General features: G+C 40.0%; 1 protein-coding gene across 21 annotated transcripts in view; it reads right to left on the bottom strand.

Moving 5' to 3' along the window:
* Window positions 1–287: 287 nt before the first annotated feature.
* Window positions 288–13,319, bottom strand: part of PEX5L (peroxisomal biogenesis factor 5 like) — a 105,074-nt gene continuing 92,042 nt past the window's right edge. For all 21 annotated transcript variants that reach the window (XM_072933248.1, XM_072933251.1, XM_041718180.2 and 18 more), the window contains 7 exons: window positions 12,343–12,459; window positions 11,282–11,425; window positions 10,345–10,415; window positions 9,381–9,578; window positions 7,872–8,037; window positions 7,336–7,493; window positions 288–6,724 (listed from right to left, as the gene is read on the bottom strand). In XM_072933248.1, the coding sequence (XP_072789349.1) occupies window positions 6,520–6,724; window positions 7,336–7,493; window positions 7,872–8,037; window positions 9,381–9,578; window positions 10,345–10,415; window positions 11,282–11,425; window positions 12,343–12,459 (1,059 nt within the window). In that variant the 3' untranslated portion in view covers window positions 288–6,519. The remainder of the gene's footprint in view (window positions 6,725–7,335; window positions 7,494–7,871; window positions 8,038–9,380; window positions 9,579–10,344; window positions 10,416–11,281; window positions 11,426–12,342; window positions 12,460–13,319) is intronic.

Below are 13,319 nucleotides of genomic sequence, written 5' to 3'. Positions count from 1 at the left end.
GAGGAAATTTATACCAGGCCCCAGCAGGTATAAATTCCAGTTATAAGTATAATTGATCAGCATGTTAATATAAAAACCAATTCTAAAAATAACTCTGCTAAACAATGAAATTAGGAAAAGTGAGAACAAAAGCATCTTCTGGACTTAATTTTTAAGCAGAGAAGCATGTTCACTTGGTAAACAATAGGATAGAATACCTCACTGAAAAAATCCTTTCAGTTGGAGACTTAGATCTCTCCTTTCAGTTTAAGTAATTGAAGTCAAGACCTTTTCAAATTGAAAAGAGATTTTGAATATTTGAAGCCACAGACAAAGTTTATTTTTAAAACATATTTAAAAATTGCACAGTTATAAATACAATTAATAAATACAATTTAATATGTGGAAAAGAACCCAAGGAAGGCATGCTTCCATTACAGTACAAAAATACTACATTAAGTGTGGTGCTTTGCAAATAGTAATCTATGACCTTAATAAATTTAACACATCCAGTATGCACATCATTCTTTTTTGAGGAAATAGATTATTTTAAACAGCAGTGCAGGGAAACAGCAAATTAAAGCATCAGTAAACTATAGGTCTGTGTTTAGTATTATACACAGCTGATAATGCACTAAGCATACAGAGGCAGGGTTACCTGTAGTAAGAAACTGACCTTGTACCCCGTATGTTCTTACATTCAGACTCTGAATCTGGGTCAGTAGGAGCCTTTGTAAGGGAATGTAAACATTCAGGTGAGGGGCTGAGCTCCCACCTGGGCAGCGCTGCCCAGCCCTGCCCTGCACTTCCCCAGGGACACCAGGAGTTCAGGGAGCACTGCCAGGGAGTGCAGCAGCAGGGCTCTTCAGATGGCCCAGGTGAAAGTATCTGCCAACCCTGGAATCACTTCTTTGCTCTATGTTGGCTTAAAAATAAAGCCAAAAGAACTGATGCAAGATTGCAAAGGTTTTCAAACAGTTTACAGCATATAGAAGAAGCCACACAGAATGCCTCTCAAAACTATATAGTTTTATTTTACTCTAGATATGTTATACTCTGATATATAAAATATATTTATAAATTTTTTTATTTTTCTGAATTTACAATAGCTTACTGATATTAAAAAGGCTATTTAAATTAAAGGTTCAGCCAATGTCAATGGCATTCTGTAAATGTAGAAGGGGAAAAAAGATCAAAGCACATCAAGTCTTGACCATGCAAGCTTGCTCAATGGGCTGTCACATATTGCAAGCATTTGTAAAGTTACAGCATATTTTAGGAAAACTTAGATTCCTTCTCTTTATCTTACCTAATGCCTGTTACTTTGTGGGCTGAGGCTCTGAAACTTCCCATGGATTCTCTGACATGCCTGTTTTTCATTTTTCCTATGTTTGTTCAAAGTGTCAGTGATCTCTTCATCCATGGCACTCCTGTGCTCTGATTTATTTCACCAGTCCAAAAATCAGTAGAACCATAATGAAGGAATCTGATTCTAGCCTAGGTAAGGTTTGAATAGTAGATAAAACAGTATTGCATATCCACCATTGTTTTTTCACAACGTGCAGTGCATTTTGTCTTACCATTTTTGTGAATACTTGGTATATTATTAACATTTATTACATAGATTCACTGTACAGACTGCTAAGCTGACAACACTGGTGACCAGAAATCACATTTTTTTTCAACTGTGCAGGTAATTCATGCGAAAATAACTAATGTCTCATTTTGCAGATGCGTGTTTGGGCAAAAGAGATCTACAACCAATTTATGCTCTGCTCCATTTCTCACTGGCTCCAACAGACAATGATTTAGGCCTCAGGCTTTGGCTGTGCCAGTAAGGACAGCAGTTGTTATTTCTGCCATGGAGGCCCGTGCTCTGTGGATATTCCTAGGATACCTGGCTGTTCTGGGGTTGAGACTAAAGATGAAAATGTGAAAATCCAAACAACCCAGCTTCACTGTGAAATTTAGCTTTTAAATTCTTGAGAGGGTCCTGCTCTCAGGACTAAAAAGCAGAACTAAAACATGTCTGCAAAAGCTGTTATACAGATGTCTGTTATTAATTAAACACTTGGAGCAAATATGAAACCCACAACACAAAGTGAATTCTAAGGATGGGATTTTAAAAGGGCTCTGTGTTTGGTCTAGCCTGTTCCAGATAATATTAACAACTCAGATTTGAGTCTGGCAGGTGCAAGGGACCAGTAAAATGTTCCACAGATGATCTGAATCAATAGTTTTAAGAATACCCTATGACTGAGTCTCCTGCATGCATTCTCTAAACACATGCTCAGGTAGCATTGCTGCATGCTTGGGGTTAATATTGCATAGTGGTTACTGGTTAATGCAGTTGCATGCAATATTGTCACATGAGGTTTTGTGGCATTTGAACCTCCCCCTCGATATTTTTACAAGTGCTGTGATTTATCAGATCATAAGAAAACACCACTAGATACAGGTATGTTTATGTGTGTGCCTAAAAGTCAAATTGGTTTTTCAAGCTGACATAAACCAGTCTGTGGCCACAAGGCTGCTGTGGTCATTCCAGTTTAAAGAGGTCAGGCAGAAACGAGCCTTTTGCCCTCATGGCAAAGCCTCAATCCCTCACCAGCCCCTGTGATTCCAGTGCCTGTTCAGCACATGCAGTGGTACCAGAGCCAGCCCTCTCCTGGAATGCCTGCATGTGAACTGACCATGCAGAGTGCTGAGCACTCTTGTGCACACTCCAGGCTCACAGGGTTCAGCAGCTTGATGGATCAGGCTTCTAGGTCATAACTATTCCTAAAGCTTTGCAGAGGACAAGGACAGTCCCAAGCTGGGGTTAGGAAAACATGTTTGTTTTTTGTTTTTTGTTTTTTAATTGCATGAAATATAAAATAGAAAAAAATATTCAAAAACTTGGAATCAGTTGCCTGGCAGTGATAAATCACCTCTGGAAAAAGAGAGGAGTAACAAGAAAGGGAAACAGGAGTGGGACATGGTGATACACCATTGCAGCACTCTAATTGGGCCTCACCTCATAGATGCCCTACAGCATCCTGAAATGTCTGAGTCTCTCCTCTGCTGAAATCAGTAGTTTCTGTGTGAAATTGCTTCCCTTGACCTGAGCAAGCTCGTGTTTGTGTTACCTTCCTGCCCAGGGGAGTGGTGACCTGGCCCCTGCAGTGTGAGGCAGTGATTCCCCCCTGCTCCCAGGTAGTGCCAGGAATGCTGTTTGTCATCTTCCTTCCTTGCACACCTGGGCAAGTCAGGGATGGCAGGAGGCTTTGACTTGGTCGAGCTCCCAGGGATGCTGAGAACAGGACCCAGATTTGCTGTCTCTCACTCTCAGGCTCAATCTGCTACTGTTCAGCACCCGCCTTATTTATCCCACCTCATGCTTGGTTAGAAGCACAAGTAGATGAATTTTCTATCCAGGTTGTTAATATGCTGTGGCCTCCTCACATATTCCTCTTGCTTTTCAGGCAAATATACAAACTTGTCCTGAATATTTAAGGAATGCCAAGAGGTCAGCTCAAAGCTGTAGCTAATGCTGTCTGCTGCACTGACAGTGCTTGGCAGAGGGGGCTAAAGGAGGATGATAAAGCCCAGCATCCTAAGGAAGTGCCCAGAAGTCCCAAGAATTGCTGGGCCTGACCTGTTAGAGTGAGGTGAGCTCAGTCTCCAGCCACTCCCCAACCAGTCCAGAACTGTGTGAGATGTGCCACTGTCCCCCGTCATCTGCTTTAGTCTCAGTCAGTGGCACATGGCTGACTGGCCATGGGCTAACTACAGCAGGAGAGAGCAGCAGGGCTCCCCTCCAGGGCTGTGCACCTCTCTGGACAGGCTTTGTAGCCCAGGTCCTGTACAGCAGAGCTGAGATGGGCCAGGGGCTGAGCCTGCCCTGGGAGGGCAGAGTCCAGCCTGGGCAGTGGTCTCAAGGTTACACACACACAGCTCCTGCCAGTCCCATGGGCGTGGACATTTGTCAGCAGATAAATGTAGTTTTGAGCAGTGCATCCCAGGATGAACAAATAGCTACCTACTTAGTCTGTTCTTTTTGGAGAGGCTTGGACTTGCATAAGGTTTTCCTAAGGATTTCTCTGTTACTCATCCACGGGCTGGAGGAGATGTTTAGTGAACTGCCATGGGAATCAAATAACCTTATTCTGACTCTGAGAAATACTTGTTTGCTGTTGTTGTTAATTTCAAAGATATAAAAATAAAGTCCCTGAACAGCTAATTCCTCTGCGTAAGCACTGATTATCCTACATCACAGCACAAAGGATATCCTAGAAGAACTTGTGTGATGGCAGGGCATCAAGCAAAACCTAAGCACATATGCCTTTGCTTTACAGCCTCTTCTCAAAGCTGCCTCCCTTCTCTCCTATCACTTCCCAGATTCAATTGCACTGCACCTTCTGCTCTGCCTTATCAATAAAGAGCTGTCATCACACATCGCTGGCAAAGCAAAAGAGCAAACTGTTGTCAGCAGATATGCATACACAGCCCACTTAGCCAAAGTGACATTCCCAGGCAGTCCCATCCCCACAGAAAGCTGCAGGAATCGGTTATCAAACACCTGGTAGATTAACAGGAATATATGTGTAAACAAGGAACTAATACAGCACTCTTAAAAATTTTGGTAGCTGTTTTGTCATCTCTACTCAGTGGGAGAGAGTGAGGGGTAAGCCTTTTATTTTTATAATGACAATTATTTTTATTTAACAATGTATATATGGTGAGTAGATGCAGTGATTACACTGTCTTATATGGAATTTTCCTTTAAGTGGTGGCTCAAAATAACAGACAGCTGCAAGAAACTTTAGGTTTGTACTGGTGAAACTGTCCAACTCCCACAGAGCATCTTTCTCTGTGATCTGTGCAGTTGGATTTCTTTTTTTATCCCTCTGAGCTGGATTTTTCTTCTAGTGTTGTTTATAGGAAATGTGCTATTTGTCCCACTTTAACACATTCCAGCAGCTACTCTGCAAATTGAATTCCTGATCACAGATCAACACATCTAATAACACTTTTTATCTTTTGCTATTCAGGAAAAATATTTAGAATATCGGCAACTGAAAATCACCTCCTAAAAATTTCTCTTCCTTCTTTGATTGACACATTCACCCTGAGCTAAATGTGTTTGATTGTAGCTGAATCAATCCATCCATCAGGGATTGGTACTGCCCCAACCCTGCTCCTCATTCATCCAGCCAGGGAAAATGAAGACAGTGTGTTTATACACACATTTGTAAGCAGCTACTCATACTGGTGTTATCTAAGGATTTTCTCTGCTATCATGGAGCTCGTGGAGACTTTTGCTGCTGTTTGCCACAACAGCAGGATCAAGCCTTGGTCTCAATCCTACAAGCATTGTATAGACCAATTTCTTCAGGGAAAGTTTTCCCTTGAGCATTGTCTGCAGGCAGTACCTCCTATGAATATTTTTCTTCATTTGCAATGAAGACCTGCAGCTTTTTATGTTCTGAAATGACATCATTTGCATACAACATGTATGTGCATGCACATGCATGTATATGTGTAGTACCTGATGGATGCATATAATAATCTTTCTAGTTGTTAATGCAGCTTATACTGTATTTGCATTTTTAAACAAGAGAATATTAAAAGCCTTCTCATTACATTTCAGGAAATTATATTTGGTCCTCTCTGCCAACAAGGCCATCCTGTACATTCCATTGTTGGTGACTAAAATAAAAGCATAGCACTATTTTACAAAAAGGAAGATTAAAGTGCTTAAGTACACAGAAAGGTGCAGACCCTGCCATGAGCTCCTTCAGACTGTCCCAGATCAAGGACAGCTGCTTTGAATAGTAAAATTCCAGTGCAAATTGCCTCTTCTGCTGGCAACACCTGGCTTCCCCAAATGTACCTGGCCTCATCCCATAGCCCTCCATGGACTATGTTCCCCTTGACATTGCACATGGCTTATGAGCCTGCAGAACTGAGTCCAAAGTAATCCAGGTATCTTTGGAAGCAAGAAATTGATTGCCAGCTAATAAATACATTCAAAACAAAACACATCCCTTTTACATGCATCTATTTTCAGAACTGTGTTAAAAATGGACCTTGGGAAGATTTTTCATCAAAGAAACCAAAGGATAGGGAATCCCCACTGTGGGGCAAAGTGGTGTCAGCATAGTGCAATGAGCTCCTAAGCAGGTTCCTTGGATGCACTGCTTGCCATTCTAAGGTGCAATAACCATTATCTAGGTTTCTTCTTAAGATACTTTTGTTTTTACAGCTGTATGTATATAGAGAGATCTAGCTTGCATGGGATGAAGATTCTTCAGAAATTGCTATTTCATGTAGTACAGGGCTTTGTCCAATTAGCCACAGCTCATTTCAACCCTTTGAGTTTGAATTTATTTACACTACTTTTGTGCTTTTGAACTTTCCCTTTATGAATAATATCTGAAGGAATTCCCCTACTGATTTACAGTCATGATCTTTTGGAAAATGTGGACATTTGGGGATGAGTAATAAAAAATTTCTCTATTTCCTAATACAATTTAATCAATTCTTGAATCCTTTTTATTACGGCTCTAGATTAAAAGCTCTTAAGAGAATGTCTAGATCACCCACATTGGCAGCTTGAAATAGTTCTGGCTGGTCCATCATAGACAGAGCAATCCGAAGTGCTGCCCAAATATTGCCTGATAGAGCAGGGTGGGGAACGTGCTGTTGATTCCTGCTTTTTCTTTGCAAACTGAGAGCAGTGAGGAAGTTGCTGACAGCCTCTCTGTAGGGAAGAAGAAAAAAGAAACAAGCAATATAATTTGCTTAACAACTACAGGCAAACTTTCTAAGGTTACATGGCAGGCTTAAATACATTATTTTACAATGCTAAATAATAAAATGTGTTGTCTTTCCTTGATTTTCATCAAGCAGGAGGGCGTGGCTTGGGGGTAACACAAAACTCAGTCTACCCAAACATTTGGGGGGTCTGTCTTCACTGCAGCAAAACTCCCCTTCATCTTCCCTGTCTCAACCTGGCAGCTGGGACCCTGGAATATCACCTTCATTCCTGAAGAATAGTTTTGATACCATGAACTACTTGAAGCAGTTTAACTCAAGTTTCCCTTCAAAAGACAGGATCTTACATTTTCTTTTACAGAGACTCTTAAGAGCAGGATTATTTTAAGTGCAAGAACAACCCCACTGATTATGAGTACTTGCACTTAGAGCTACAAAACTGCTTTTTAGTTCTTTGTAAAAAGTGATGACAACATTTGACTGAGATTTGTCACTATAATCTGATAACTTTTTTCCTTAGATACTCCAGCTTGAAAACCAATCTTCACTTGCCAGTTGTGACGCCTGACTTTTTGTTTACACATCTTTCACACTCACCTGTATGCCCCTAGGTTGATGCAGCTTATCCCCAAGTTGTATCTGGACCTGATGAAGCCAGGTTGAATTTCCAGAGCTCGTGTGTAGGCCTCCACAGCTTCTTCACTGCGGTCCCCGTTGGCCAAGGTCGCCCCGAGGCGGTTCCATAACGTGTAGTCCTGGTGAGAAAATTACTTTTCTACTGTAGGTGCCAAAAACCAGACATAATTTTTGCTTGCAAAGGAAAGAGGACTGCATAAAATATTAGTATTGTATCTCAATTGACAAGGAATGTGAGGTTCTGCCTCATGATCAAAGGCAACTTTATGTACTTAATACCATTAATCAGCACACAGGTAGGAACTGGACATTCATAAATCTGCTTCTGAACAGAAGAATTACGATGTTAATTACATCTTGTAACTAACGTTTCTATTTTGGGTCTTAAAATTTTGATGGCAGAAGTGGCATGTCATTAATAATAGCCTGATCCAGACAGGAAAAAGGAAATTCTCTGTAAAGCTAAATTAAAAAAAATGGAAAAGTTTAAAATGTACCTCTGGTCGAACAGTTAAAGCAGCACTAAATGCATCTATTGCTCTGTTAAATTCTCCATTCAGGTGAAAAAGAACCCCAAGTCCTGTCTGCAGGTCAGGGTCTATCATATCACCATTCTGGTGAGCAGCCTCCAGGTACAAATCCTTTACTTCTTCAAGTAATGAGCTAGACAAGGGAGAAAAATAACTTAAAGATACATCATACAGTTATTTACAAATATTTCAATGTTGATTTCATAGCCTGAAATTAAAAACTTTGTAGTGGATTTATCAGAAGTGCTATATTTCTAAAATTTGTGAATGAGCTTCTTCATTGTAGCAAAGGTTTACTTTAGGGTGCTGTTGTAAACTCAAGTCTGAAATTAAAAAAAAATTCATCTATGAAATGAGGTCAAAGTACAGCCGTGAACCTAAGTGGAATGACATGAAGGTTTATTAAAACTATTCAAATTAGATGAGTTTCTCAGACATAAAACAGCTCTTTACTTGCAAAAGTCGTAGTATTTTTAAGAGGAATAGATGAGGGACCAGCCAAGACCCTTGAAGAAAGTTCCCAAAACATAAGATTTCTGTGCCCACTGTAACTTCTTAAAATCTTTGCACTGACAGCACCAGATGTCAGCAGGATGAAGCCAAAGTAGAATAACACCCTTAGCAATTAAGCAGAACCTGCATATTTTATTTTTGCTCATATGAAATTATCTTGTCAACCCAGGACTTGTAAGTGATGAGGGTAAAACATAAGGCCTGTCTTCAAAATGACAAGCAGTGAGCTAGTCTGAGTTGTTTGGTTCTCTAAATCATGTTTATGCCTTTAATGACTTTATTCTGCATCTCACAGTTCAGAGATACTTGTTTATTTTTCTCATGAAATCATGATGAAGGGCTGCCAAATCATGATTTTTTTGTTATTTAAGATGGCCAAGAGAAATTAAATGGCTGTGTTGTCTCTTGGTTAGAACCACGACAGCTTTTAAACAAGGAGGTGCCACCTCCCAGTATTCACAGAGAGCTCATGTTGGTTGCACTGCACAATGGCTCATTCCTGGATTCTGCTGGGCTGGGACATGACAAAACAGCAGGAACAGTGAACAGTAGGAAACACACACATATGGAGCTGGATAAAGGCTTAGTGTGGATGTGGAAGCAGCTGAAGGATGAGGGGGCAGCATGTGGGAATAGAAGGGCAGGAGACAGGGATGGAGGAAATTGATGGGAGTTGAGGAGATACATCCTTTTAAGCTGTTTTGGGGTTTTTTGGTGGGGTTTTTTTTTGTTTGTTTGTTTGTTTGGTTGGTTTTTTTTTAACTTCCAGGGATGGTATAAAACATAAAGCCTTCAGTCATTAAATCAAATGTTCTCTGCTGGCTTCCCTCTTCGGCTATTAGAGACATGTTCTTCCATCACAGAGAACAGGCTGGACTTCTAGAGAGCACAGGGACACAGCAGGCACCACCAGTTCAGGGCTATCATTAGTATTTCCACTGTGAGGATTTCCAGTGCATTTACCTTTCATCCGCTGTCTTAGACATCCTCCTGGTAAGTGCTGGGGACCCTTTTTTGCTTCTCACAATGTACTTGTATTTTGGATTTTGCTTTATCCAGTTTCTCAGGGATTGATAGGCTTCTTGTTGATGGCCAGTGTTGGTGTAACTCACAGCCAGGGCCATCAGAGCTTTCAGGTTGTTTGGCTGCAGTTCCAAGCACCTAGGAAGAAAATAAAAAATATATTGAGATATTTCTGCAGCCAAGCACAATGCTTGAATTGTTCCAAAGTAATCCATGTGAAGAAAATCAAAATCATCACTGTGGCTGTTTTGAAAACTGGGGATGAGCAAGCTCCTAAATCAGAAAATCCCTTGGATTTCTATCCAGGTAAGCTAATAAGGGACATATAAACAAGTCTGAGTATCCTTAGGTGAAATAACTTCATGGTTATCAGTGCTGATGCAGTTGAATATTGCTTCAAATAGAAACATAAAAAAACATTACAGAAAGATGATAATAATTATGATCATATTTTGGAGCTCACATTTTATGTACAAGAATTCAGTGATCTTCACATTTCCATCAACCTAAAATTGTTGGCAGTTCAGCATTCAGCAGCTGAAAGGAGCTCACTCCAATTAAGAAAACCTCTTCATTAAAGGACAGACTACAGAAAATATTCCAAGTGGCTGGAATGTAAAAAAGGCACTTCATTTGCATCATGCCTAATTTTTATTAGGCAATGTAACTTTTCTTTTGTGCATGTACGTAAATTACTCCAAGAACTATTTCACTTACTTAATAAAACAGAAATAATAATCACTAGTCATCCCTCTGAAGCCACTAGGAGTTTCTATATCTGTGTCAAGGGTCTACCCTGCTAAATAATGCTTCTCATCCCAAGGTAGGAATGGCATTAAATATCCCCAGGTCTCCATTACCCAACACTCATCAGAGCCCAGATTTAGGACTGGTCTCCCTCTACCTTTGGAGGGCCACGATGGCTGCTTGCTCATTTTCATTTTCTGCCTGTGTTATACCCAGGAACTGCCAGGCCTGCAAAAATAATAATCATTTAGTTTGTTACATATATTCAACTGCAAACAGAGTTAAGACAATATCACTGTTAAACACAGGGGTGAGGAAAAGCAGCAGGTGTGTCCAGCACTAACCACAGATTTTTCTACAGTGTGCACACCAACAGCCTCAATCAATGCAGTTCTGAATATCTTTGGGCCTAATAAATATTTGTAGTCAATGAATTCATGGGTATTCTGTCAGTGTACAATCACAAGCTGATTTCTTAAATTTGAGTTATTGTACATTTAAAATTTTGCTACAATTTTATGGAAAATAGAGAAGAACAATTATTTAGTTGTATATTATATATAGGGGGTTGTTACATATATATATTATATGTATATTATATATTAGGGGTTTCTAGGGAGCTTGGGATTCTCCAATTTTTTGAAGTAATTTAATTTAATGTAGGAGGAGATTCAAAGAGTCCTAGATACAGCATAAATATTTTTAATATTTCACAAAAACCAGACTTTAAATATAAAATAGTTAAAAACAGACACATGGAAGAAATTTATATAACTTTAAAATTTTTTTCAACAGTCTTGTTAAATCAAAAATATTCATCTTTTTGATAGCAGTGTTTACAAGACAGTTTGAAAATACCAGGATGTGAAGGGAAGGTTTGAAATACTTCAAACAACAATATTTCAGAACTATATTCTCACCCTGTGAAGAACTCATTGTTATCTGTTTAAAGGCACCCACTAATTCATAACCCTTAGAATCCAATGTTTCAGTCAGTCATGCCTGGCAGAGGTTTGAGCCCAGAAATCATTCCCTCATTCCATGCTGCAGGGAGTTCCCTTTTCCTTTGCCAGAAAAGGCACAGCAGTGAATACCTCAGCATCGTTGGGCTCTTGGAGAATTGCAGCCTCCAGGTACAGGATTGTAACAGGCAGGTCACCTTCTTTCATCTTTTTCAGTCCCTCCTCAAAAGCACCAGGCCAGTCTTTGAAGGGATTGTCAGTGTGGAAATAATAACCCTGGAGCAGGGAGATAATGGAGCCGTGATGAATGACGAGTTGCAGGGAATGACAAGTCTAAAAATGCAGTGACTCAGTGTTTTCCAAATGGCTGTAAACAGCCTTTGCACTGTGGAAATGGCACGAGCTCCCCCCGTGGAATTTCAATGACAAAATTGTAAAAAGTCACATCGCCGGGCATTTATGTTCCTGCTCTCTGTATTTTTACTTTAGCTCTGGAGTTATGGTACCTGTGCTGGGCTCTCCATCAAAGGAAATGTCAGCAGCTCCCAGTGCCGGGTGAGAGCAGAGCCGCAGCTCCGAGCCCAGGACATCAATGTGGGGGCAAAGAACACCCCAAGCACCTGAATCCCTGCAGTGCTCATAACCCCACAGCTGCTCACTTCAAATCCTGAAATCCTCAATTAAACTTCCAGGTGCAGAGCAGTGCTGCAAGCACCTAAGTTTATTTTAGTATTCCTGTAAGTTTTGCCTTTTTCTCTTGTCACTGCAGTGTAAAGAGTGTGTGGTAATATCAGCTACATAATAGAAATCAAATTAAATACGGAGTGGAAGGAATGAAGAAAAGAGATGGAATCACCATAATTTCTACCATCAACAGTGTTTGAATGTGCCAGCCCAGGTATTTTTGTTTGGTGCTTTGCCTTATGTGCTTGTCTTCAAAAGTTCTCATAAATCCAGCAGTTGCTCTGTGATCCTTTGAGCTGAATTTAGGCTGTGTGCAAGCCTAAACCTATTCTCCCTGTGGCAAGGTCGTCTAAACCTGCCCCACCCACAGGCAATTAAAGAGGATGAGCTCTTTGGGGTAAAATTAAAATTCTATGTCCAAAGAGTTTCCTTGGGTTCCCTGGAAGAGCTGAGGCTCATCTCAAAGCTGCACAGGGAGGGATGTACTGCAATTAAAAACCTGGAGTCACCTTCTCGATGGTTGAGATGGTGACTTGCCCTGGTGTTTCCTGGTTCTCTGAAATCCAGTTTCTGCGAGCCATTTCTTCCCATTCTGCTTGCATTTTATCCCAAAACTCTGTGTCAGACTAGAAGAAAAGGAGGAAAAGAGAAAATGAACAACAAAACTTTAAAATAAATGCTTTTGGTTTTTTTTTCTTTTAATTTTTGAATTTCTTTCTACCAGTGGTCTGAGTGTCAATTTTGCTGAGCAGTATTAGTTCTACCAATAATCACACAGATGGAAATGCTACAGCTTCTGTTAAAAATTCCATATAATTAAATCTCATCTCTTATATTGGAATGCAATTTGTCAGCAGAAAAGTCTTTATCTCAGAGTCAGTGTATGTCCTGTTTGAAGCAGGATTTGCAGCAGCTTACACTGCATCTTATTGATGCTAACAGCAAATAGTTACATAAAATTTGAAAGCAATCAATGCTGCAAGTCCCTGGACAAAGAAAAGAAAGGAATAAAAAAGAAAAATCAAGTAAGTGCATATGCAAAAGAATAACAATAGATAAAGCAGTTTGAAAGAGAGCAAGCATTGCTAACTTTGGTATATTCAGCATAATTTTCAGCTATGAGAAAGAGAAATGCCAAGCTTAGACAGAGGGTGTTTGTGCAAGGAATGTAATACAAATTGGGCTTTTTGATATAGTGGAGAAATCTTAATACTGCATTGTATGCTCTGCTAGTAGAGGAATCTGCAAGAGATTATAGAATCATACAGTAAGATTACTATTCAGCTCAAAGATGAGGGGAAAATGCACATACAAGGGAAAGAGAAATTATGAAAAACAGATGAGATTTAGGATGACGAATGAGATTAGCAACGACCAGAAGGAGGGAACAACTGTGGCTACTAGAAAATGATGCCAAGAAATAGAAATAGAAATATAGAAGGAGAGAAGCCAAATTAAGGTGCTACTTTTTCAGCCTCCACACACT

The sequence above is a fragment of the Taeniopygia guttata genome, chromosome 9 (assembly GCF_048771995.1).
Source record: "Taeniopygia guttata chromosome 9, bTaeGut7.mat, whole genome shotgun sequence".
Classification (NCBI taxonomy): Eukaryota; Metazoa; Chordata; class Aves; order Passeriformes; family Estrildidae; genus Taeniopygia; species Taeniopygia guttata.
Note: the sequence above shows the minus strand (reverse complement) of the source record. Positions and strands in the feature narration are given on the sequence as shown.